Genomic DNA, 26,188 nt, shown 5'->3' with positions numbered 1-26,188 from the left:
GTTTATGCTTTGCTCAGAAGTGAGATGCAGAAAGCACAGAGCCCACAAACAAGATCAAACAGGGATCCAATCCTCTTGTAGACCTGCCCCTTGTCCTATTCTGTCCAAGAGGAGTTTCCTATCACCAGCACCCTGAAAGAAGCCAAACAGTTTGGAAGACCAATGCTGGAACCAGAAAGGGAGATGCTGGAGAAGCAGCTTGCCCAAATTAAAAGAGGCAACTAAAACTCCTCCCTCACATGCAGCAGTTCTCCTTTCAGTCAGCACTCTTCCAGCACATCCAGATGTTACTTACTGCTCATCTCACAGGACTGAGAACTCCCAGGTTCTGACATGGCTCACACAATTAATGGGAAATTAGTAGATTTGTAACAGCCAGAGTAGAACCACCTACACTAACAAACAGGAAGCAGTGAAGTAAGGCTTATAGCTGATTTCCTGCTAAATTGAAGGGCTTGACTAGAATTTAGAGACTGGGATTCACAGCCTGACACACATGCCTGCACACGGGTCTTTACATTGTTTCTGGAGCCTAAATAATCAGCCCTCCATTCTTCCCTAAAATATTGGCAAAAGGTAGTAAGCTGGCGATTGTTCCCACATTATATGCAATACAATATAATAAGTTTCATGCAACAATACAGTTGGAGCAATACAGCGCTCCAACAGCTTCCCAGAAAGTGGGACACAGTACTGCCATATAAAAGGCAGATAAGGATCCATCCCTGGTTCTCAGGGCAAGCAGAACCAAGATGTTCCCACTCATCATGCTAGAACTAAGCACACTTCTTTGATTGTGCAAGAGCACAGAAGTGGAATGGTTCCAAACAGAGCTGGGCTAAGCTAAGAATTAGGCAGCAGTCCAGAGCTCCTTTTCTGGCCCTTGCCGAATTTTTGTTTCAAATGCACCAAAGAGTACTATGCCCTCTCCAGCCAGAAGCATTCAAACACAGTCCAAAAGAAAGTCCTGCAATACTTTAGAGGCCTGGTCCTGACTCTGGGAACTCTTACATAAATTAAAGTCACTGAAAAATAGACACAAGAACTGGAGGGACTAAAATCTAGTCGTTGGCTATCCCAGTGTTTTGCCCATTTCTTTGAGTTTTAAAGTAAGAAAAACTATTTTACTGACTAAACATCATCTCCCTTTCCCTTTCTACTACTGCAGTTCCAAATTCCTCTGCAGGGCCAGGAGCTGATGATCATTGTGGGTTACTTCCAGCTCAGTATATTCTATTCATCTATGGTTCTATGAAAATACCTCCATGTTGATGAAAACACCCTAGGAGCCCACTGCCTTCTGCAAAAGTTGACATCTTTCTCATTAGCTCAGCCTGGAACAACAACATTCTAAAAAGAGCAGGTTGCCTTACATATCCCTGATAAATTAGTGACAGTTTATTTTCTCAGAATTCCCCAGACAACATGCAATGAGATGAGTATATGATTAATTAGCTCCTAGCTAAAATCACCTCAGCTCAATAGTAAATAGTATTTCATGCATACACAGTCTTCCAAAACCCAGTAGGGCCAAGATGCCAAAACAACAGGATGTCAAACATTTTCAATACTTTGGGATGATAATATCATCTACAGGATAGAATTTCAATTACCTAGTTTATTAGCACAGTACCGAAAAGCCTTCATTGATTTCCTACACTCCCTTAAAAAAAAAATCAAACAAATCAAAACCAAGTTTCATCTAGGTGAAAAATGAAAAATGCATCACTTCTGGTGGTATTTATGTCAGTCCATATCACCCCCACTCTTGATCAACACATCTAACCATGTTCAAAAATCCCACAAGTATTCCAGATATCAATGGACCCTACCTTTCATGAAAAATGGACTGGGAGAGAACTAAATGTAAGGTGTGGTGAGAGCTGAGCACACAAGGTATTCAGCTTTTAATTGTTTGTGTCTGCCTGGAGACAAATGTTGCCTCCAGCTTGCATCTGTCCAAAAAGCAAAAATATTAGCAGTGTTTACTAGAACCTTAAGCAATAATAAACCAAGATAGCAAAGTCCATTTTCCTAGCTAAATGAGCACAGGGAAGCTTAGCCCACTAATCTTATCATGCACTTCCACCTGGGCTACATTTTCTCATCTCAATTTGTTTCTTCTATAGTTGTTTAAAAACTCATGTTTGGTTACTCCATTTCCACTGCATTTCCAAACCCTTTGAACAGAGATGTCATTCTGGACAGGGTCTTTCTAGTGTTTCACCATCTGGCAAGAAACTGATAACAGCCTGCTTGGTCAAATGGTGATGTTAAATCAGCAAAACCCGTAATTTGAGCACATGTATCCCAAATTGTTTGACTACATGGCAAATTACGGAACTGCCCACATATACTCCAACCCATTCCACAAGCTACTCCCACACTATTGTAGACAAGAGCTATATCCACAGGATTTTGTGATGGAGACTTTGTAGGCTGTATCAGGCTTGCTTGGGCAAGCAGTGAAGATGTGCTTCTGCTTTCTTGTCTCCCACAGAGAAAACAGTAACCTTAGATACCACAGCCTTTGGGGAAAACAGTGGGATACAAGCAGTGCATAATATACACAAAAAAACATGGTTGCTGGAACAAAACAAGAGCCACATTGTCCAGAACCCAAAGGTAAAGGGGATATCCCATTCACAGGGCAGACAGGACAAAGACACAGGAGGTCTTTTGAGAATCTCTGCAATAGGGGCAAAAAACTGGCAGCACATAAAGACTGAAACCAGTAACACAATCCTGAAGAGACTCTCTGGGAAAAAAAAAAAAAAAAGAGATATGAAAACAGCCCCAATACATGCAATGAGCTCTTTCTACTGCATCTGAAAAAGACAGGTGTGAATTGCACCTCTGGCAATACAGAAACGCATACATGGACATATAGCTACCCAGTAATTGCAGAGCATTGAATGATGCTCTCTCTTCTTTATTTCAGACACAAGCAATATTATTGTCTGTACCTGTTTTTTACAGTAACTGAGCAAAGCTCTTCAGAGAAGCAGGCCTATTTCTTCTACTCAGTCTGAATAGAAAGGCAGCACCTGCAGCTCCAAGTCCCCGAGCCGCAGAGGAGGCAGCCGGAGGCTGGGAAGGCGCTTTGGCAGGGCACCCTTGCATGAACACCCTGTGCTTTTATTCTCCCCCAGCATTTCCTTCTCACTCTTGGCCAATATGGAACAGTAGGTTTGATGGACCTTTGTTCTGACCCACTGTGGATGATGTGATGTTACAGTGAGAAGGCTTCCTGAACACGCAGTCTCACTATGCACTTGGCAGGTTTGACTAATCTTAACAGCTAGTAAGCACCACACCAACTATCCCTCCTTACCTCTCCACCTCCCAAGAAGAGGCTATTCCCTAATCCTACTATTTATTCCTCTATGCTGAAAAGAAAAAGCACTGCTGTTTAAATTATTTACAGCAACACTGGTCAGACTACACATCAAGAACTACACATCAAGAACTTAGTAGAAAGAAGTTTTATTCTACTTGCCGTTTTTCTGGTAAAAAACCACATGAATAAAAAAAGAATAAAATTAATACATTTGAAAAGTCTATTTTAAAATAAAGAAATCCTACTGTAAAAGAAAACAATCTGAAGAGATCTATACATGTATTTAGGTTTTTGAGTATACAACACAAACAGTTCCAATCTCATGTGTAAATCATATTTGTATTATCTGTGTTTTTGTAAGACACTACAATGAACCTTAAGGAACATTATGTTTTTAGGTTGCTGAATTTATTGCCTTCTGGCCTCTTTAGTCATGCAAATAGGTGAGATTAACACACTCTCCTTAGTATATTGCACATTCACTTGTACACAGACCATCCATCTGGTTTCAAGAGCCTGCATCAGCAAGAACATATTAAAACTGTGAAGGTGCTAAGCTCTGCTAATAATAATTTCAATGTGATAAAACCACACCTGTTAAAGGAAAGTCTGAAATCTGTATCGTATTCAAATGTATATTTCCAGGTCTTAATTTCATTCTAATGTGAAGGAGGGGAAAAAATTATGCTTTGAACTGGTATTTATCCAGCACACTTCCATAAAGAAACAGAGAAGAGTCGACACTTCTTAGCTCTTACTAATCTTTGAAGAGCTGACTTATTTTGAAGAAACAGAAATTATACTTTCCAGGTTTATTCTTTTTCCTTAACTTTGCCAGATACACTATTCAGAGGAGGAGGAAAAAAGGCAGCCCTGTAACTTACTTCTTTTTTTACATTTCATAGCAGCTCTTATTGGTCATCTTTATGGCTGCAAATATTACATTCATTGAGCAACACTGTTACCTTATTCTGCACCTCATATCAGTATTGGAAACATCTCAAAGGCATGAATATGAGGGACCAAAACCTATTTCCTGCACTCACAAGGTTTAAGTTTGTTCCTTGACCACCACTGCCTTCACACATAGTAGAGGTGGAGCTCGGCTCCTGTCAACAGGATGCTGCAGTCTGACAGCTGCTGCTGACTGAAATATATGAAATGTTAACACAACAAAACCTATCTGAGCTATGCAAAAATAAATCCACTAAAATTCTGGTTTTTTATGGGCAAAAGGAAATCTTTCCCTCTAAAAAAACCAAAACAACTGCTCCAAACATAAAATTTGAATATCACTCAATCTCTACTCAACGTTCTTTTTAAATATTCTATTTTTTTTTTTTAAATTTTCAGGTTTGAAGCTAACATTAGATTTTTCAATTGTCTATTTTGGGCTGGCTAATGAGTGCCTTTACTGGTTACAGTCCAAGGTGTCATGAAACCAAAATCTTGGTATTTACTAGAGAAAGATGACATTTTTACTAATTTTTTTGAATTAGTAAAAGATCAACAACGTGAATGTGAAATCTTATCTGACACTGATCTCTGCTCTCTGGTGACCAGTGATAAGACTTGGGGAAATAGCCTGAAGCTGTGTCAGGGAGACTTAGGCTGGATATTAGGAAAAGGCTTTTCACCCAGAGGGTGGTTGAATCCTGGAACAGGCTTGCCAGGGAAGTGGTCATAGTACCAAGGTTGACAGAGCTCAAGAAGCATTTGGTCAACACTCTCAAGCACAGGGTGAGACTCTTGGGGTGTCCTGCAAAGGGTCAGGAGTTGGACTCAATGAACCTTGAGGGTCCCTTCCAACTCAGCATGTTCTATGATTCTATGATCCAGCCATGCAGGAAGCATACAATCTTTACTTAGCAAAAGCTATTATTTGTTTGGGCCAATACTCTGAAAGTAGGGAGTCTGATATTGCTCAATTACAAAAGTCTTATGAGGCAAAAAGTCAATTTTAAATGTTTACTACCATGATGATCTTACACAGACTTGATAAATTCCAGAATATCCCTTCTTAATACATTTACCATGTGAGAGAGGTGTTAAGCTGCCCATTTCATCAAATATCAGAACACTGCAGAAAGACTGGTCATCTTCAACCTTAACATCAGTTTACCGCCAAGATGAGATCTGATGAGCTTTGGTTACCGCCAAGATGAGATCTGATGAGCTGTGGCTCTGTCTGACTGAATTGCAAAACCCTCAAGGATGGATGTTACACAGCCACTCTAGCCAATCTCTTCCCCTGCTGCACTCAACCAGACATCACTGCAACCCAACAGCCTTTTCACCAAAGCTCTTACTCAGCCAGACCCTTCCAAGCAACGCTTTGGTCCACTAGAAGATCATCATAGTTAAACTTTCTGAGGTTTCTGTTGTCCCAGTTCTCATGGTCATCAGGGTCTTCTGGACTAAATGTCTGCACTCTGGCAAGAGGGTAGGGATTTTGTCCCTACATACTATATTGCACTCTTACACTCCTGCTGTCCATCCTTACTTGCACTTTTGTATGTTCCCCTTTTGTGTTTTAGGTCATTAAGAAGTTCCCTGCTTGGCCAAAAAGGCCTTCTGCTACTGCTGAATGGTTCATTTCCAAGCTGCCGTTAAGTTTTCTTTAAAAATTTTCAAGCTCTCCTGTGCACCTTCCATCTTATGGTTGTTATCCAAAGGATTCTACCTACCAATCTCCTGAATAAGTGAAAGCTTGCACTAATCCTAATTCTGCTGTTCACCTTCCCAGCCTTCCTGCAGATGTGTAACTCAGTCATGTTCCAGTCACTGAGATCCAGGCTGCCACCTGTGAGCAAACTGGTCACAGCTCTTCCCTACTTGAAAGCAGCAGACAAAGTGAAGAGTTAACCTCGACCTGGGATCTGAGTTACAAAATTTTTACCAACACAGCCTAGGAAGTACCAAGAGTGTATGCACAATGCCAGATTGCCCTCCTAGCTGATGTCTGCATGGCTGAAATCCCCCGTGAGCATGAAAGCTTGTGAGTGGGAGGTTACTTCTAGCTGTCTGTAGAAAGTGATACCCACCAGCTCCTCTTAGTCACACAGTAACAGATGCCCACCGCATCACCAGCGCTCCTTTTCTGTAGCCAGTGCTACTTTTGTGAAAAATTAGCTCAGAGTGTTTTCAAACTGTACAAAGGTTTCTGAAGTACATTTTGCTCAGTGGAGAAAAAGCAGACAATCTATTCTAAACTGAGCTTAAATAACAAGTACATCAGTATAATTTCAAAAATGAATTTCAATCAAAAAGAATCTGCAACTGCAAATCAACAGAATTTTTTTTGAAATTTCACATTTACTGAAAAGCTATCCAAAACTGACAAAACAGCTTTAAAATTAGCTATGGCATTGCCTACAACTATCCTGAATCCCTGAGTACGCCAAGCAGCTACACCTTCAATCTTACACATTAAGCTGGGCACAACTTGTAGAAGACATCAACACATATCAGGCCTGTAACAGTGGTTTAACAGAAAAAACTGAATTTCAAACAACAGGCAAATATTAACACTCAGAAACTATTTACTGACATCCAGTCATATACCAAAAGTGAAGCCTTACAGAAGTTGACCTGACATTTTACCCCTTTGTTCCAGATACATCAGCATGTCTAATAAAACACACTATTTTTTTAACCATGAACCTTTTATTTTCTAAATGTTAGAATAATTTGAAATAACCCAGGCATAACTCTGCAAACTTTCAGATAACGGGCTTTGAAAATTCCCATCCCCATTTGCTGCCTTCTGAGTTGTGCTGACGCAACAACCGTACACAAGGCTCACCATAAATCAAATCCCTGGAATCATTTCAGTCACCACAATGTGGTCCCCTAAGTACAGCTATGGAGGCAATGAACAATTATAGGAATGTCATGAGAAAAAAGAAAGAATGAAGTCTCTCTAAAAATAGGTTTTGCCAGCGAAAAAAAATATTGTCAGAAACTTACTCACAGCTGTCAACATGTGAACCTCAACAAAGATAATGACACAGGTAAAAATTGGAAAAGGCAATGTGCCAGAAAGCATTTACATCCATCATTAACCAGATCTTTAGTCTTCTGACAATGACAAACCTGGAAAAAAACTCAAACACTTACAAACACACAGTCAAATTCATAGCCTTCTCTCAGATTATCGATTTTACCACAGTCTTTTAGATCCTGTACACTGATGATGAACATTACAGGATTCTGAAGTGTGATGCAATTTTCACAAGTGACTGCATTTTACTCAGCTGATGCACTTGTATGTACTACTGAGATCTTTTAAGCTTTAAACACAAGTTTCATTAGGAATGGGAACTGATCAAAAATTTCACATAAAGAAAGTAGAGGAAGGGGACCTGGATAGGCAGTGCTGCAGAAAACAGCAAATGTAGCTAGTACATATTTTGGTCTACACAAGCGACATAGCATAAATTATCCTATGCACACTGAGCAGCAAAGCACACAAGAGACCTTCCTTTGCCTGTACTATCTAATTGGCAATGGTTTTTATTTTTCCAGCTCTTCAGTTTACATCAAATTCAGTGTTTGTTCCCTGTAATCCCCTTCAGCAACTCCAATATTGTGTATTCTGTCAGCTTTTAAAAAACATTAATATTACATATAGGTTAAAATAATTAAATAAATGTGAACTGAGTTACACAGAACCCCAGTTCATTCAGGTCACAGTGAATTTAAACTAATTCATTACAAGTCTACAAAAATCTACAGTTTACAAAAATGTGACACTTTTTAGTCTTTTAGAAGGAAACATGAAACCAGCATTAAAAATTATTCTGACAGTCAGCCTTCTACAGCACTTGCTACTATAAATTGCTTTCCTCGTTAATTAAGTTGTGCAACCCCAAACCCTTCCTAGACATTCCCATTACCCTTCTGTCCTGCAGTCTCTTTCACTGTGAGACTTCTCTTAAGCTTTGCCACTTGACAGCTTTAGCGATTCCTCCATAGGCCCCAGTGAGCCAGCAAGCCACGTTCACTTTGCAAAGACTGAGCTGAAAAGCTAAGAAGGATGGCTTCTTCACCCGTAACAGCCCAACATCAGGCAACAGCTCCCCCCTCACACTCAAAAGGTACCAGGACAGACCTGTTTAGGATTTCAACCCTGACTCGGCAGGGATGTCACATCCAAATTACGGCATACGCAATTTGCTGTTTAGTCGACTCTTAACAGCTTCCAGCCTTTTAATGCACATTTTGTTTATTTATTTAGGCAACCTCAACACCACTTACAACAAGAACTGTAATTACAGCAGCTGCACAGAAATAGCAAAAACACATATGGCACCAAAAATTTCAGATCATCCTTTATAACTTCAGTATCCTCAAAAAAATGCTAGGGTCTGCATGAGGACACGCAAACATTTTAAAAATTAATTTTAAAAACACCCACAAAATAAAACAGGAAAAAAAACCAGTACTCTAAATATCAAGGTCCCAAATATGGAGAGTAAGACAGAGAGTACAATGGAACTGATAAAGGAGCCTGATATCTTAGGCCTAACAAAGCAGAAACCATGGGAGAGACACACACAGAGAAGTGATTAAGAGACATGTTGTGAAACTTTGTAATGATTACCAGGTAACTGATATCACGAAGACTGTGTTATGAATGCAAAACTGTTACCAAAAATAGAATACTATACAAGTGTCATACAGGTGAACCTTATATAAACACTTCATATTCTCAATAAAATCAGCTTCTGATCCAAATTCACAGAAAAAAAAATGAGAAGCACTACAAAGAATGAGATATCTCATATAGGTGTTGGGAGGGCAAATATCCCTAATATTACCTACAAGATTCTCTAGTGTTTTGAGACTTAAATTTTTCTACCAAAATTCCTACCATCATTGATTGTAACTGGGAATACTCCTACTATTCACACATACACAGAGTGCATTCACAAATATCACTGAGTTAAACTCAGCTGCATTCCACAACACATTTAAAGTGATGAAATTTATGAAAGTGATGAAATGATAGCTGCATTTGCTACCCTTTTACACTGCTAAATTTCTTTTTATTCTTGAAGTTACTCATTCCAACAAGGGGCAAAAGTGCTGAGCTATCTTCTTCAGGTGTTTGTCCTACTTGACTCACTTCATTATTAACTTGTTTTCTTTCACACTAATTTGTTTGATGGGAAATAGCTCTAGTCTTTTTAGTACTTTTCACAAATAAGGTACTATCTATTCACAAATTCTTGAAGGAATTTCATGGCTATCCATCCCTCAAAGGCTTCCTTCTTGAGTAACTTTTCAGAAACTAAACAAAGAAATGAACTGGTTAACTAATAAACAGATTTTAAAATATTAAAATGTAGAGAAACGTGATTAAAGGGGTGTAATTAAGAGCTTGAGCAAGTACTCCCCCATCAGAACCACTTGCAGATCACTACTCGTCGCTCACTCTGTACTTAGGAGCTTTGTTGCTTTTGGCATTCATCCTGAGAAGTGTCAGTTACCACAAGCAAATGTCATCCTTTCCAGACACCGCTTCTACTCTGCACAGGCCCATCACCTGCCTCAGAGGTCACCAGAGGATATTCCAGGGCAGTTCAGGTCATCGCAGGCTCAAGGTCAACCCTCTATCTCATTACCATATGCTGCCGGCACACTCAGACCAGCCCTGGCACCCGCCGACACAAGCACAGCGGCTCTGCCCCAGCCGAAGGAGGAAGCCACGAGGTTGATGCAGGAACAGAAAGCATGGCGAGATGTGACAGACGCTCTGCAGAGCAGGGTGGCCTCATTACGGCTGAAGCACTTGGACCAGGAGCTACCACCAGCCACACTAAGCGTCCCTGCAAGCCTGTGACTGAACTCTGCCCTTTCCCCTCACGCCAGGTTGGAAAAGACCTCTGAGATCATCGAGTCCAACCTATGACCAAACACCATCATGCCAACCAGACCATGGCACCGAGTGCCGCGTGCAGGCGTTCCTTAAACACCTCCAGGGATGGTGACTCCACCACGTCCCTGGGAAGTCCATTACAACACTTAATCACACGTCCTGTGAAGAAATCCTTCCTAAAGTCCAACCTAAATCACCCTTGGTGCAGCTTGAGGCTTCGCCCCCTTATCCTGCCATTTGTTACCTGGGAGAAGAGACCGATCCCCACCTGGCTACACCCTCCTTTCAGGGAGTTATAGAGAGAGATAAGGTCCCCCTGAGCCTCCTTTACTCCAGGCTAAACAACCCCGGCGCCCTCAGACGCTCCTCACGGGACCTGCGCTCCAGACCCTTCGCCAGCTCCCTTGCCCATCTCCGGAGCCCCCTCACACAGGAGCATGAGACGCAGGGGAGGCAGCGCAGCCTGGACAAGCCCGCAGCCCAGGGTGGCACGAGCCTGCCGGCCTCCTCACGGCGCGGCGGCAGCGCCGGGGCTGTGGGCAGAACAGGGCAGCAGGGGAGGCAGCGGGGGCCGAGACACCGGGGCCGGGGTGGGTTACCTGAGCTCTGCAGCGCCCTGACCTCGGAGCGGCCGTACCGCGCCGCGGCCGCGCCGCCGCCCACCACCTGCCGCAGGAGCAGGCGGACCCTGCGCGCAGCGGGACCCCCGGCCCCGCCGCCCAGGCACAGCACCCGCGACGGCATGGAGACCGCGGGGAGACGGGCACAGCCCGGGCAGAGACACCGGGACCGCCGCGGCCCGGCCGAGCGCGGGGGAAGGGAAGCGCAGCCGCACAAAGTCCCGCCGGAAACCGGGGCCGGGCGGGCGCGGGCCGGCGCCGCCGGGAGCGGGGACCTGCTGGAGCAGGGCCATGGCCCCACGGCCCGGGGCGGCCCCTCGGGAGGGTGCGAGAACAGCGTGTTTTCTTTTTATACGAGGGGGCTGAACTCTGCAGCGGGAAGGTTTGAAACAGCCCGGAGAGGCAGGCGCGAGCAGCGGCGGCCGAGGTGGATCCGTTCGCCGAAGGTTCTCCACCTCTGGTCGCTCACGGCCCAGTGCCGCCCCTCGCCTGCGTTCTCGGGATCCAGGCGTTTCGTACTTCAGGAGGAATTTGAGTTACTCCGGAGTGACGTTTGGCTGAGATGTGAGATTTTTGTAAAAGGTCACGTTGCAGAAATAGACTTCAAAACTGACTTATTTCAGCTAAAGGTAATGCTCTTGGATTTGAGTAAAAGCTCAGGAGTAAATTTTAGAATAATTTGTGGAAGGCTGAAGCTTTCCCGATAACTAAGCTTAATTCCAAGGAAAATCCAGTTGAGACTTGGTTCTCAGCACCAGTAGAAAGACGGTGAGGGACCTTTGTGGAAGTAGAAGCCAGAGTGAAGCCACCACCTTCATCAGCTGTACTGCAGGTTTTAGCTCTCTCAGCCAGGAGGATTTTGCTCTCCTAAACCTCCCATTTCCTGCATGTTTCTAGCACTGAATAATTATCCCAAAGGAAAGTCATTAAAGTGGGAGCTAAGCATCACTTTAAACATAGACAACCTAGACTTCTAAGCCCCCATAAGATAGGAACTAGGAATGTTGGTCTCGTCCTAGACGTTTCTGCAGCTCAGTGTTAGGTGCAATAAGCACTTACGAGAGGTGAAATTTCACCTCTTCAGCATTTCCTGTTGGCTAGGATATTGGTTAGGTATAATTTCTATTCTTAGTACCTAATATAGGTCTGTGAACCTGTTTTCTGGGTCTAAGGCAGGATAAACTAAATTGAAACATCCTTTTATGGATATTGCCCTAATTTCTTGTAAGCTGAAGATCACAAATGCTGGAGGCTAAAGATAGGCTAAATAACAAGAAGGTCTGTTGGAACAGACTAGAAGGCCAGTGAGGCAAAATAACAATGGAATGGTTTACGAATATATGTTAGCAATCTGGGATATTAAATTAGAAGACTACATTTTTCCTCTTTGTCATTGCTATATAAAAAAGAATAAATAGCAACAGATACGCAAGCAATTAAATGCATCACCTGAATGCTGAACAGGTTTTGTGCTGTGCTGAAAATAAGGAGGCATTTCAGTTTTGTACAGATTCACAGTGTTTTCACAGTAATTTCACACTGTGAATGTACAAAACCTCCTTTTACCTCAGTGTATGTGTATGTATATACACCTGTCAAGCTAAATGCTTTAAATTTCAGCCCTTTCTGAGTCATGTATCTATAAAATGTTTTGCTTTTTAAAGCATTGTCTTAAAATTCTGAGTTAATCAACTTTTCCAAAACTTCAAATTCAGCCTGAAGTTCAGCCTCCAACTTTCCATCTGCAGCAAGAGAAAACTATACTTACTGATTTTCAAACTGTTGCTGTGAAAGATATAATGGAAACATTGTTATCTCTGTGCATAATTATGGATATGGTAGTCTTGTTGCATGTATACATGTATACACAAACACTTAGATGCACAACTTGAATGTTGCACTGTTTTTAGATTATACACTCAGTCCTGACAGCACTCAAAATTTAATATAATAGTGTGCATGCATAGAATCAAGCTTTTTCTTGTATATGTGTGAAATTGGGATCTGGCTGTACAATATGAAATTTATTGCTTGAGTATGGCATCCGCCTCACTTGCTAATCATAACTGATGCATACAGGCTTTGCATATCTGGTACTTGCTCAATCCTCTCTGTGGAAAGCGTGATTCCGTCAGTGGTTCGGCGCTGTCATGAAGTGGAAGGATTTAGCAGTCTGCATCTGATGTGTTTGTGAAGGCTTTCAGCAAGATTTACAGCACTGGTAACAAACAGCAATTTCATATTTTCATTCCCTGGCTTAACAGCACTCTTATTTGGAACGTCAAGTTTCTTAACAAAAATACTTTTCCTTTGATTAGACAGAAAAGAACTTACTCCAAAGAGTGAGAGCTCCAAAAGCATCCCTCTGAGTTGACAGTTTCCAGACTATTCTCTCTAGTAGCTGTCAAGTACTTTGCCGTGTAGCTCTAGCTGCAAGACTAAATTAGACACAGGTGCAGACTGTAAAGAACAATGCATCATCTCTGCCTAGCTGTAGTCAGTTCTCCTACACCAGGAGAGAGAGGCTGACATGAAATCTTGGCTTCATCTGAACTTCATAGGAAATCTCCCACTGAATGCATGGAGGCCTGAATTTTACTGAAATGGTCTGGCTAGACTACAGTAATAGGAGCAAGTCAGTCTTCATTTACTGTTAAAGCTTTGTCTAGAGGGTAGGTCTAACATTAAACTCCTTTGAAACTATGTCAGAATGTGAAGAAACAAAAAAGGGAAGTCTCTTAGAATTCATACAATTCCCTAGTGATGAGGATTCCATGTGGTGATCCTAACAGAGAAAGTCATGCCATTAGTGGATTCAGGCCTTTCTTACTATTAATTTTCCTGAGATCATTTCTTTCTGTATAATTTCTTTTCAGTTAGGCAAAATTAGTTTCCTTGGATTAAAACTTTGAGTTGTTCTCCCAAATTAGCTGTAGCTGCCCTAAATAGTAGATGTAGAGAGAGCCAGACTTGTTGTGTATCAATTTTGAACAAATATAACTATTATTTCCATGGAGCCACTCTAATTCACTGCAGTGAGTCTTTTGATATACCAGAAGGTGCTTCTCTTGTATGACATTGGTTTGTAACAATATAAATCAAATAGAAATGGAAATGCACAGCTGTTTCTTTGTTGACTTGAATCCTAAATTTGTCCCCTTGTTTAATCCAAGTTGATATAAAAAATAAATGGATCCACCAATAAGATATGAAGGTTCTAATGTAAAGTGTCTTATCTCCTAGCTCTCACTAAACTGACTTTTGTTCATTATGTCTTTCTCTGTATCCAACAGTTGTTAGAATATCCACCTCTTTCCTCTGCACTCTTATATTGTAAGCAAGAGTCAGTGCTTTAATTCATTCTACAAATGGTGTTTATCATACATTTCCCACTCCAGAATGTATAATTACTACCTTTCTTGTTAAGGATTGAAATATTTTTGCTATCTGTTTGTGTGGCAACTTCCTTCAAGAAATTAAAACCCACTCTATTAAAATCTACTCCATTAGCTTTCTCGGTATCTGTTCAGACCCCTCTGTCTCTGAGTTTTTCTGTGCTGTTTGCACTGTTACACTGAACTAAAACAGTGAGTAAGGATAAAGTCATCACTGATTTTTGTAAGAAATAATGACATTGAGGTAAGGAGGTTCCTGCCACCTGATTGCTGAGTGGAAGGTTGACCTAATAGCCTCTAGCTACTTGGAAGTACATTTCTTATTATAGCCAGAGAGTCTGGGGGGTTTTTTGTTGTTGGCTTTTTTTTTTTTTTAGGGAACATAGAAGGTAAGAGAAGTGAGAACTCCGCTGAGTGGCAGTGCACATTTGAATATGTGTTATGGTATAAATACTTAGAGAGTATAAAGGCCATGAGTGATGGCATCTGTAATTTCTTATGCCAAACTCCATCTGTTTTCAGTAGTTTGTTACTCCACCATTCTTTAATAATTTGGGCAGAAATTTTTCATGCTGGATTTCTGCCGCAGGCAGAACACTTCTTTTGAAAACTTGAACAAAAATAGCTCAGCAACTTTTTAAAAAAGAAAAGAGAATGTTTTACTCAGGAGCAGCTCTAACCCCTACGTGACTGGGGAGGCTACATGGCTGAGCAGCCATATCACATGAAGGAAATGCTTACTGCTTTCCCTGTTGCTGGAAAGTGGAGGGGAGAATAAAGATTAAAACCTTTGTCCTGCCTGATAAATATGCATCTGGTTTTACCCACATGAAAACAGTTCTAAAATTAGGTACTTCACCATACTTCACTTTTAGTGAAGTACTTCATGGTACTTCACCATGTACCTGAGAGGGTTGTCCAAACACTTTTTGAACTGTCAGGCTGTGATCACTTCCCTGGGGAGGCTGTTCCAGTGCCCAACAACCCTCTGGCTGAAGAACCTTTTCCTGTTATTCAACCTAAACCTCCTCTGACATAGCTTCAGGCCATTCCCTGGGGTCCTGTCACTGTCACCACAGAGAAGAGATCAGTGCCTGCCCTTCCTCTTCCTCTCACGAGGAAGCTGTAACTGCAACAAGGTCTCCCCTCAGCCTCCTCCAGGCTGAACAAACCAAGTGACTTCAGCTGCTCCTCGTACAGTTTCCCCTCAAGGCCCTTCACCATCCTTGTCACCCTCCTTTGGACACTCTCAAACAGTTTAATATTTTTCATATATTGTGGAACCCAAAACAGCAAACAGCTCTTGAGGTGAGGCTGCCCCAGCTCAGAGCAGAGCAGGACAATCCCTCCCTTGCCCAGCTGGTGATGCTGTGCCTGATGTCCCCTGGACAGGGTTGGCCCTCCTGGCTGCCAGGGCACTGCTGGTTCATGTTCAACTTGCCATTGACCAGGACGCCCAGGTCCCTTTCCATGCACTGCTCTCCAGCCTCTCGTTCCCCAGTCTGTCTGTACATCCAGGGCTGCCCCATCCCAGGTGCAGAATCTGGCACTTGCCCTTGTTGGACTTCATGTGGGTGATGATTCCCCAGCCCCCTGATTTGTCCAGGTCTCTCTGCAGGGCCCCCCTGCCCTCAAGGGAGTCAACAGCTCCTTCCAGTTTTGTATCATCTGGGAGCTTGCTTAGTGTCCCTTCCAGTCCTGTGTCCAAGTCATTTATGAAGATGTTGGAGAGCACAGGGCCAAGGATGAAGTCCTGTGGAACCCCTCTAGTGACACCACTCTGATGTCACCCCATTCATTACAACCCTTTGTGCCCAACCTGTGAGCCACTTGCTCACACATTGCATGATTTGTTTATCCAGATGTGAGTTGGACATTTTATCCAGCAGGACCCTGTGAGAGACAGTATTAAAAGCTTTACTGAAATCCAAAAATATTACATCAACGGGCTTCCCTTGATCAATCAGGTGAGTTACCTTGTCATGAAAGGAAATTAGGTCTGATAAATGGGACTTTTCTCTCACGAAGCTGTGCTGGCTGTGACCCATGACTGCATTATCTTTCAGGTGTTTTTCAATAGTACTGAGGGATGAGGTTAAGACAGAGATTGAAAGGACCATGACCACTGTTTTAGATCTCCTGAGCACCACTGGAACCCCCAGTATCCTTCTGCTTGCAAAAATAGTTGTGAAATCCACTGAAAATATATTGAACTTGTTCACTCATGCTGTTTGTCTGAGTGGTAGTGGCATCTCTGCTCTTCTGGTGATGCACTACTTGGACTTTGTGGCAGGAGGGTTGTTTTTATTTGATTTCTGTAATTGTTATTTCTTTTAACTCTAGAAAAACTAAAAATGCTACAGTAAACTAATATGGCAGAATTGCATGAACTGCATGAAGTCAAATGTTCAGGAATTAAATACCAAAATGTTATCGTTACATGAAGTATAACAATATTGTTGATATATAACAATATGTATGTAATATAATTACATTGTTATCATTGCTATTGATGCAAAATTTTCTTACAGAATTAGTAAGATGACCAGACACTGGGGTTTCACTGGCTTCACAGATGTTCATAGATTGACAAAGCCTAGCATACATTGACAATGCTCATGTATGAGCTAATGGATTTAGGGAATACCTAGCATAGTGTTAACACTTCAGGTGTTAGCACTTCAGCAAAGACAATGACCCCTTCAAGAAGAGAGAGACAGAATATCCACATATTAAGATCCTGCTCCTGTCTCACCTCCTGAAGAAGACAGTACCTGGATAGTGAATACTACAATCTGAGGAACTCAGGGATGTGTGTTTAGAATTACAGACTAATTTAGGGTGGGAAAGACCTTTGCATTGAGTCTATCTGTTAACACAACACTCCCAAATCCAGCATTAAACCATGTCCCTAAGCACCACACCTACATGTCTTTTGAATACCTCTACCTCCTTGGACAGCTTTTTCCAATGCTTGTCAGCTTTTTCTGAAAGAATTTTTTTCTAATATTTAAACTAAACCTCCTCTGGCACAACCTGGAGCTATTTCCTCTTGTCCTATCACTGGTTGCATAGGAGAAGAGTCCAACCCCCACGCAGTTATGGCCTCCTCTCAGGCAGTTGTAGAGAACAATAAGGTCTCTCCTGATCTTCCTTTTCTCTGGGCTGAACAACCCCATATTCCTCCACTGCTCCTCATAAGACCCTTTACTAGCTTTGTTGCCCTTCTCTGGACACGCTCCAGCACCTCAATGTCCTTCTTGTACTGAGGTACCCAAAGCTGAACACAGGATTCAAGGTGCAGCCTCACCAGTGCCAAGTACAAGGGACAATCACTGCCCTGGTCCTGCTGGCCACACTATTTCTGATATACATTAATCATCATTGTAGGGTATCACCTCACTTATGTTTTACTTGATTTATCTTGATTTATTTGTGCTTGCATCAGATGTATGTTTACTGTCCTTCCTGTGTCCTTTTGGCTGTCATGATCCTCTAAAACAAATCTGGTATCCTCTTCACCCACCTCAGCACTGGTCTAAAATGTCTGCCAAAAATACTTCACTGGTTTGTATTTAGTGTTTGACTTTATAACTGGGGTGTTATGCAACTGTACACAAAGCTGGTTAGTAGAATGGACAGAGAGTATCTGGGTAAAATATACTAGTTCCATCCCAGTCTTATGGGCCTATATTCAAAAGCTTTTCCAGATGCAGCCCACAGTTCAAAGGCAGCCACAAAATGTTAGTAGAGCTGGTAATACCTTAAGAGCCAAGCAAAATCTGATAAATGATTACCTAAAATCTTTATCCCTTTTCACATTGAAATGGTAGGTTTCCTTTTTCCTTAAGTTATAAACAACTTGGCTTTTCCTAATGATTATGTGTCAATGGACTGTCTTTTGCTGTCTACAGAAGATTGCATAGAATGACCTCCAAAGTGTCACTGATGGCATGTGCCATTTATCCAACATCATCAGTAAAATGCCAGATTTCCTGAAGGCAGGAATAATGTTGCTCCCCTATAATTCGGCATGATCCCTGTGAAGCACAGGCTAATTCCATGTATCACAAATGTTAAGTTTCAATAAACTGTGAGACAATCTCACAAGCTCATGTTTGCTGTTAATGAATACAACTTTGCCATACTCAAGCTGCTGAAGTTCCAACATTAGTGCAGTAGAGCCTGAGGCCTTTTATGGGGTTTACATATTCCCAAAGGGTGAAAATATTTATTGCCTCATTTCTGAACCTTTCACCTCTCTGTAGTCATTACTTTTCTGTAAAATTGTCAACACATCTGGCTGGCCACAGGGCAGAGCTGTGAGTGGCACAGAGTGAAATATTTACTTCAGAATGAAAGCTGAGGTGAGCACCCAACTGTTCCACTTAGACATCAATATTCCAAGTCTCCTTGCTTAAGGGAGCTGCCAATGAATTCCCTGCTGGCATATGTTCTGGGTCCATCTAACAGGAGAGTTCACAGTCAGCAGCCTGACCCCTTGACCTTGTCAATGTAAATAAAATACACAAAATTGTGCCTTCTGTGCTGTCATCCGTGGGAAGAGGCATTGTGGCCTGCATGTCATGACTGCATTAGCGTTACATGAACACAGAATGAAAACCTTTACAGGCTATACACGTACGAAAATGCAGATTTAAAATAGCTCTAAATGACCTGGTCTGAGATTTGAAATCCCACAGAGTTGTATTAATATAATCTCTTGTGTGTAATATAAATTAGAATGAATGACATTACTTTTTTTCTGGGAATTTTAAACTGAAAATTGATTAAATCTTTTTTTTTAAAGAATGGCCTAAAAATTTTGAGAAAAAAAATTTTAAAAAGCTTGCTGTCATGCAGTCGTGGTAGGATATTCTTTCTAAAAGAAAAGACCTTGAAGATGTTTGTCATTCATCTCTTAAAGTCTACATCTGAAGTGAAGTACGATCTTTACTTTCTCAGGACAAGAATATTTAACACGGGTCCTCCAGGGAAACTCCAACTTCACCAGAATTCTCTTAGTGGTTTTAATACAGCAGCATTATCTTTTATGCAAAAGGCAAAGACAAACCTTTAACAATCTGATTCTTGTTTCAGCTTTTTTACTTTTCCATTACATTCAGATGAAACAGTTCAATCTGAAAATTAGAGGCATTAACTGCATGAACCAAGGATAGATTCCAAAAGAAGAGGCAGGAGATACAAAAACCTCTTTCTTTTTAAGTCAACCACAATTTCAGTGTGTGTGACTATGAAACTTACTTTCACTTGTTATTTTTGATGTACTGTAGCTAGCTATATAATTTTATCAGACAGTCTGGCTGGGAAGATTCAATTTTGTGACAAGTGAAAGAAATGTAAAAATGGTAATTATTGGGAGATTAAACTACCTGCACATTGTTAGCTCATACATTAGGAGGTGGATTTTTTCCTTTGTTTTGTAAGTGGCTGTATGGTAAAATAAACATTTTTAAAGTCCACAATGAAGCCTCTTAAATAAGAAAACACCTCAAATTCCTCTGAATGTATTTTCAGAATTGAAATATGATATCTGTCTGAGTAGGACAGAGCAACCCAACCCATCTCAAATTTCACTTGCTGTCCTCAGCAATGGTCTTTTTTTGTCCTAATATCTTAAATGGATTAATGTTCTAAGAATGCTTAAATGGGATTGTGAAGCTTTTGTTTACACTTGGGACAATATTCCTTTTCATTGACAAATTTTCTCTCAGTGTTCCTTGTTGGTTCTTTCTGAAGGTCAGTTTAAGGACATCTTAAAAGCCTTGTCTCCATTTCTACTTTTATTTCCTTGCTTCATAGTGTGCTGAAGTAGTTCAAGAGCAGCACAAAGCATGTCAGATGCAGTTTTGTCTTCAAAAGCTCAGAATTTAAGGGCTTAAGCCCGTTTGCATGCAATTAGTCAGTCATACTTTGATTTCAAAGAATGAGTACAGTTATTCAAGTGGGTAGGCGTTAGCAGAATTGGTCCAAGGAGAACAATTACACAAGTTCACAGCAGAGAGGATTTTTTTGTTAAAACTTGAGTGTGCTTTGGCTGTGTTTTCTATTGCATGAACAGTAGCTGACGATCTAATTACCACTATGTTGTGTGCCCTGGAAGCAGGGAGTACAGTAGGTGAGAAGGGAAGGTACTAGTGTCCTCTTATGCAATTTTTCATTCCAGATCAATCCCTGAAATCCCTTCCCAAGTAGATATAAAAAGGGGAATGGGAATGGGTCTGAGCTCCAATCTCCACTCTCTAAGATGGTGCAAGATGAATCAGCTCACTGCCATGTGAGGGAACGGGCCCAAGTGAAAATATGGTAGCTTAGGATCTCAGTATGCAGGAACTTGACAGTGAGATTTTTTTGCTATTGTTCTTAATTATTATTCCCATAAGAATTAGAAGGAATTTGAAGAATTCAAAGGGTGGGAGGTGGGAGTCCAATGAACAGGGAACAAATAAACCTGGATATAACTTCACAAGTAGTTATGAAGAGCAGCTCACACCACTTAGCGAACTACAGATTTAATTGTGCAGCTAATTGCTTAATTACAACAGAATCTATTTTATGTCCTACTTGAACAGCAGTGTTATCTGGGTTGAGGACAAAAGGAAGGAAAATCAACTGTATAATTTGAATGTATTCAGAGGAAGAAACTTCTGCTCTGAAAGAGTTGTGTCCCTTCAGACATAGCAGTACCAGTGGTCATGAGATTTTCCTTCTTCAGATCTGCATTTGTAAACCTGAAACATTTTCTTTGCCTATAAAATGCAGCAGTTACAAACATGTTTGGCAGCCTCTGCTAACACTAATAATATTCAGCAATAGTTCAACTATCAGATCTTGTTTGCTTCTTCCATTCCCGCCTGCTCTTTGCCAAGTCCACTTTTTTGGCTGCCCTTTCTTTTGTAGTGTAATATCTTTGAGGCAGGAAATAAGCCTTTTGCTGTGGTTTATAGATGTTAAACACAGAAGGGCTCTGATCCATCACAGAAACACTAAGATCATGATGCAGATGATACAAATAAGCCCAAGACAGATTCTCTGTTGGTTATAATTTAATATATTCTTCCCCAAATTACATGTGGATCCCTTGAAAAAATAAGACTAGGCCACATTGTCTTATATTCATCAAGCAATAGAATATATCTCTGTTGCTGAAAGATGATACTTGCTAGAGGCTTAGACAAGGCATTCCATATTTGTGACATGATTTAACTGTGCCTAGTTTTATTTTGTTTTACCAGGTCTTAATTTAGACCACTTAAAAGGCTGCTTTACATAGGCCTCTACTTATCCAGTCCCTGAAATCATCTAGAAGATAGAAGAATGACCAAAAAGCAATATAGTATAATTGTATTTTTTATGATGAGAAGAGGATTGAGAATACTTTGCATGAATTGTAGCCCAGACAGCTGATACCTGGGGCAATAAGAAGAAATATAAGTTTAAATGATGTAGTCATCAGGAATGAAATAGAGTAATTGCTCTGTATGGATAATTCAATTATTGTAATAACATTATAGCCACACAATACCAGTGATGGAAAAATTAAAAATTGAAAATAAAGCATCTTCTGACACACAAAAGGGGTGATCCACTAGAGGGAGACAAACTGAAGAAACTTATTACATTTGAAATCATCAAAGAAATTAGGTGGAACAAACAGGGAAAGTGTTTAGACACCTAAACATAGTGAACTTTTTTTTGTGCATGTGTGTGTAAGTAAATCGGCATTTTTACTTCTCTTACTTCCTTGTCAGTATCAGGAAATGAGGAATTTAATTTTAATTTCTTGCCAAGTGTGTTAGCTCAGGCAAAAGGTTGCCACTAAAAAGATGACATCTGTATTTTGCCATCCCTATTGCTTGGTTCTGTAAAGATTTCTCATTATTAACAAGCCCATGAGAAAGAGCCATCATTTATATTTATTCTGTTTCTTCATGGAAGAAATGAGTAGTGCAAAATATCTTTAGTGATAGCCGTATTTCAGATTGATTTTATAGCTCCCAGGGTTTGTAAACAATTGTTTAGCAATCTTTTAATTCAACAGGTTGATCAGCATATAAAGTCCTCCTGACAAGTAGGTGAAATACAGGATTTTAGTACAAGACTGACCATGTTGGCCAGTCCCACTTTATGCGGTGGATTGACCTCGACCAAGTGCCAACACCTACAGAGATGCTTGTTTATTCCCTGTTTCATGTGAGGGGGATAAATGAGTGGCTGTGTGGGTGTTCAGGTGTTGGCTGGGGTTTACTCACCACAATCCTCCCAGACCCAGTAAAAAGTCTTCCTCATCTCAACAAGGTATGGATGCTTTCTCTGACAGTACATATCCTTGCCTAGTGTTGCCCTAACTGGAGCACATAGAAACGTCACCAAAGTTTGAGTAGCCAGCAGAAGGTCCACCTTATACTCAGAGAAAAAAAAAACAGCCTTAAAGGACACTTCCTCTTAACCTAAGGTAGGTATGGTTCAGATGAATTGAACTTTGCCTCACTAGCTCAGGTCAAATGGGTTACTTTAGACACCCAAAGGCAGGTGAGGTGAAGCCAACTAACCACTTATATCTTTGTCTGATTTGAATGGCTCTTTTTTGTATGCATTTGAAACCGCTTCAGTTGTGACAATAGACATGCCCTGTATTCTAGTTCCCCCTTATCGTAGAATTAAAGATTATCCCCTACTTTTGCTTTGATATTCTCAGTGGTTTTTCTGTGCTCTGACACTATTTTTAATAATACATATAATTTTCTTTGGTAGCAATTATTACATATATTAGCTGTCTCCTGCTGTACTGGTTAAGCTGTGGGCTGAGAAGGCCCAGCAAAAGAAAAAAAGCTGAAAATTCATCTATGACCTGAGCTAAATTTTCTAATGCTTCTATGCTTATTTCCCCAATTAATAGCTAATCACCATATGTAGCTCAAAATATTTGCACTCCTCTCCCTTTGTTGATGAAAAGGATATTTTTTTCGAGGAGCAGAAGGAAAACTTTCCTTACTTGTTTGTCAGGACAAGATACAGATACTGCCCCACTTCTATCCAAAGAAATCCAATAAGAATGTGTCTCATTGTTTGTAACTTCTAGAGTATTTATTTTTATTGGAGTTTTATGGCACAACTGGAAGCCCTAAAGTTTTGAAGAAATAGAACTTTGCTTAGGAGGAGTTCAGCGACACCACTCCATGGCTAAATATGCCCAGCTATATTTTATATCCATCCTTCTCTCTGTCTTCTCTCTGTCCTTCTCTCTCTACCACTTTTCTCCTTTGTCTGATCCTCCTTCCTTTCATTCTTTATTCCTTCTTTCTTCCCTTCCTCCTCTTACTGCTTCTCTTCAAGCCTTTTAATCTGCCAACTCTTTTTTGTTTCCCACATAACCACACAACTTCTCAACATTCTGCTTTTCTTTATACTACCTCTGTTTCTTCTGCCGGACTGCATTATCACTGCTACTCATGCATTGCACATTAGAAATCCCACATCTAGTCAGGGAAGTTGGATTCAAAATTTTGATCGAGGGCAGGGCTCCATCTCATCTTACTGAAAACAGCAGACTTAACTCTGCCTAAGACATTCTAACCCTAACCCACATTTGAGACTCACATTCAAGCACCACAGTAGGTTGTGCAACTTTTAACCTGAAAGGCAGGAAGTTACTGGAAAACAAGCTCCTGTTTTGCAGTCCCAGTGGATAACACCCACTTGGATGAAGTTGCCATCTGTTGTTTTCTTGGGTTATGTCAGAATATGTGAAATAATCTGGAAGAGAGAGAAGCAAAATGACAGAAAAATGCAAGATGGAAATAATGTCTGGAAAATTACTGCTGGGGTTCTACAAAGCGAGACAAGGACACAAAATATTCTGGTTTAGATCTGGAAAATACCTGCTGGAGCAATAAATGTGATTGCACCAATTATCAAACTGTGGCTGGAGTGTAAATAAAGCTCCCTGGCTGCCATAGATCAACATTGTTATTTTATTTATTTCTTGTATAATTTCCTAGGCATGAATGGACTGAATACTGTCAGTGGAAAATGGAACCAGAATCATGAAGAAGGACAAGTAAAGAAGCAGCTAGAGTGAACAGCATGTGGACCTAATGATGAGAACTAAAAGTGTGACATTCCCATTAGCCTCTTCCTTCCAGCAAAACTGAATTGTAATAAAGAATCCAGCCTGCACCTTATAGCCTGTCTCTAGTTACAAGGCAGGAAAACGGGGCAATTTGAGGTGTAGGGTTACTATCAGAAGTTTCATCAGTTTGGTGATACCACATATATTTTCAGTTTAAAGAAATTTAAATTTTGAATAAAGTGGTTTAGGATTCAAAACCAAATAACATGATCTCTGCTGGTGAAAATTAAATAATGCTGTTTATCCTCAGAAGCCTTGTTTGTTTGGTTTTCCTCCCCCCTGCTATCAAGGAATACACACCCATAATGTACAAAGAATATACAGATATATATTAAGTGCAGTATTGCACAAGACCCAAAACTGCTGTATTGTACAGAACATACATGTCCTGAAAATATTTTCAGAAATGTTTAATAGCAAATGTTTCATTAAACTGTTATATCATGTTGTATATGGAAAGAAAAAGACTAGCAAAGAGGTAGTTAATCTGTTATCTTCTGAATTTAAGCAAACACTTAATATACCAATAATATTTATTGTTTTTATAAATGTTAGGCATGTCTCTAAGTGGTATTTAAATCTGATTCTCCTAAGCTGAAACAGTTTTACTGACTCAATGATACAAGCATTTCCTGAAAAAGGAGGACATATTTCCTGTATATTGTTAATATTTGACAGCACTGATCCTAAACGAGTAGAAACATGACAGTGATTTGCAAGACAGCCTTTAAAGTACAGTTGAAATTCTGTATTATTGTATCCCACGTAAACTCATTTACCGAGCAACAATTACATAATAAATTACATTTAAACCCAAAAATAGACCCAGTTGTCCTTATTTCAGTGATAGAATTAAGCAGAGTTAAAAAGAAGAGACGATCCTGCAAATGAGCTCTCAGCTGACAATACTTTGTGTCCATGCCCTGATGTTTCCTCAGTTTCAGAGCAGACAATCTGCAGAAGTCAGGTCCATGCTTTGTGTTCCTCAAAGAGGGAGAGTTTTGCCCTCAGTGCTTAGTTTGAAAATAAAATTCCCCCCAAACCCCAAGAAAACTTCTGAACTAATCTTCACAGAAGGGACAAGGCTAACTTTGAGGTATTGTAAGCTTTTTAATGTTAATACCAGTGTTTGCAACAGCATTCTAGATTCTACCTAGAGACAGTGGGAAGTCTTGGATCGAAGAACTGACAATTGGTTGGTGATACTCAGCAGGAACATCTTGTCTCTGAATTTACAGTGCATCAGATCAAATTTGTGCAAAAACCTTCACAGGATAATCCTTAAAAAAAGACCCTCTGAGGTTACGTGTCTGCAAGTACACACACTAAAATAATGGGATTAATGAAGGTGGAAAGAAACACATAAGCACTATTTTCCTGAAGAGGCCCCAGCTTTTTGTCATAGCTTTCCTCCTCACTGGGAGGACACAAGGAGAACCTTTTGCATTAACTGTAACCAAAACACATATATCAGAAAAGAGCCCCTTGGCCCTTCTTAAAAAAAAAAAAAAAAAAAAAAAAAAAAAAAAAAGCATATAGCAGGAGACTATATTGGTCAAGAGAGTAAAAAACAGGCATTACTGTAAAATAGTAACAACACAGTGCACTCAATCTTCCTAAAGTGTTGCCTAACAAAAATTTGATGTATCGTGATCACAATTTCTAATTCTCAGTACATGGAATAGTGATTTAGTTGGAGAGGAGTCTGTCTTCCTACACAGAAATGTGCCAGGAATTCCACTGAGCAGAAATTAAGGCTAACTTTGATGGTGGAAGAAATAATTCTGATAGTTTTGT

The 26,188-nt window shown here is 40.6% G+C and overlaps 1 protein-coding gene and 1 long non-coding RNA gene across 2 annotated transcripts in view; one reads left to right on the top strand and one right to left on the bottom strand.

Moving 5' to 3' along the window:
- Positions 1 to 11,117, bottom strand: part of VWA8 (von Willebrand factor A domain containing 8) — a 179,536-nt gene extending 168,419 nt beyond the window's left edge. Inside the window, exon 1 of the mRNA XM_038156079.1 lies at positions 10,823 to 11,117. Within this exon, the coding sequence (XP_038012007.1) occupies positions 10,823 to 10,967 (145 nt within the window). The 5' untranslated portion in view covers positions 10,968 to 11,117. The remainder of the gene's footprint in view (positions 1 to 10,822) is intronic.
- A 222-nt stretch (positions 11,118 to 11,339) lies between these two features.
- On the top strand, positions 11,340 to 25,211 carry LOC119708982. Its single transcript, XR_005259265.1, has 3 exons — positions 11,340 to 11,472; positions 12,923 to 13,064; positions 24,261 to 25,211. It is a non-coding gene; the product is annotated as an uncharacterized LOC119708982 (long non-coding RNA).
- The last annotated feature ends 977 nt before the right edge of the window (positions 25,212 to 26,188 follow it).

The sequence above is a fragment of the Motacilla alba genome, chromosome 1 (assembly GCF_015832195.1).
Source record: "Motacilla alba alba isolate MOTALB_02 chromosome 1, Motacilla_alba_V1.0_pri, whole genome shotgun sequence".
In the NCBI taxonomy this organism is placed as follows: domain Eukaryota; kingdom Metazoa; phylum Chordata; class Aves; order Passeriformes; family Motacillidae; genus Motacilla; species Motacilla alba.
This window is presented reverse-complemented; position numbering and strand designations above follow the sequence as displayed.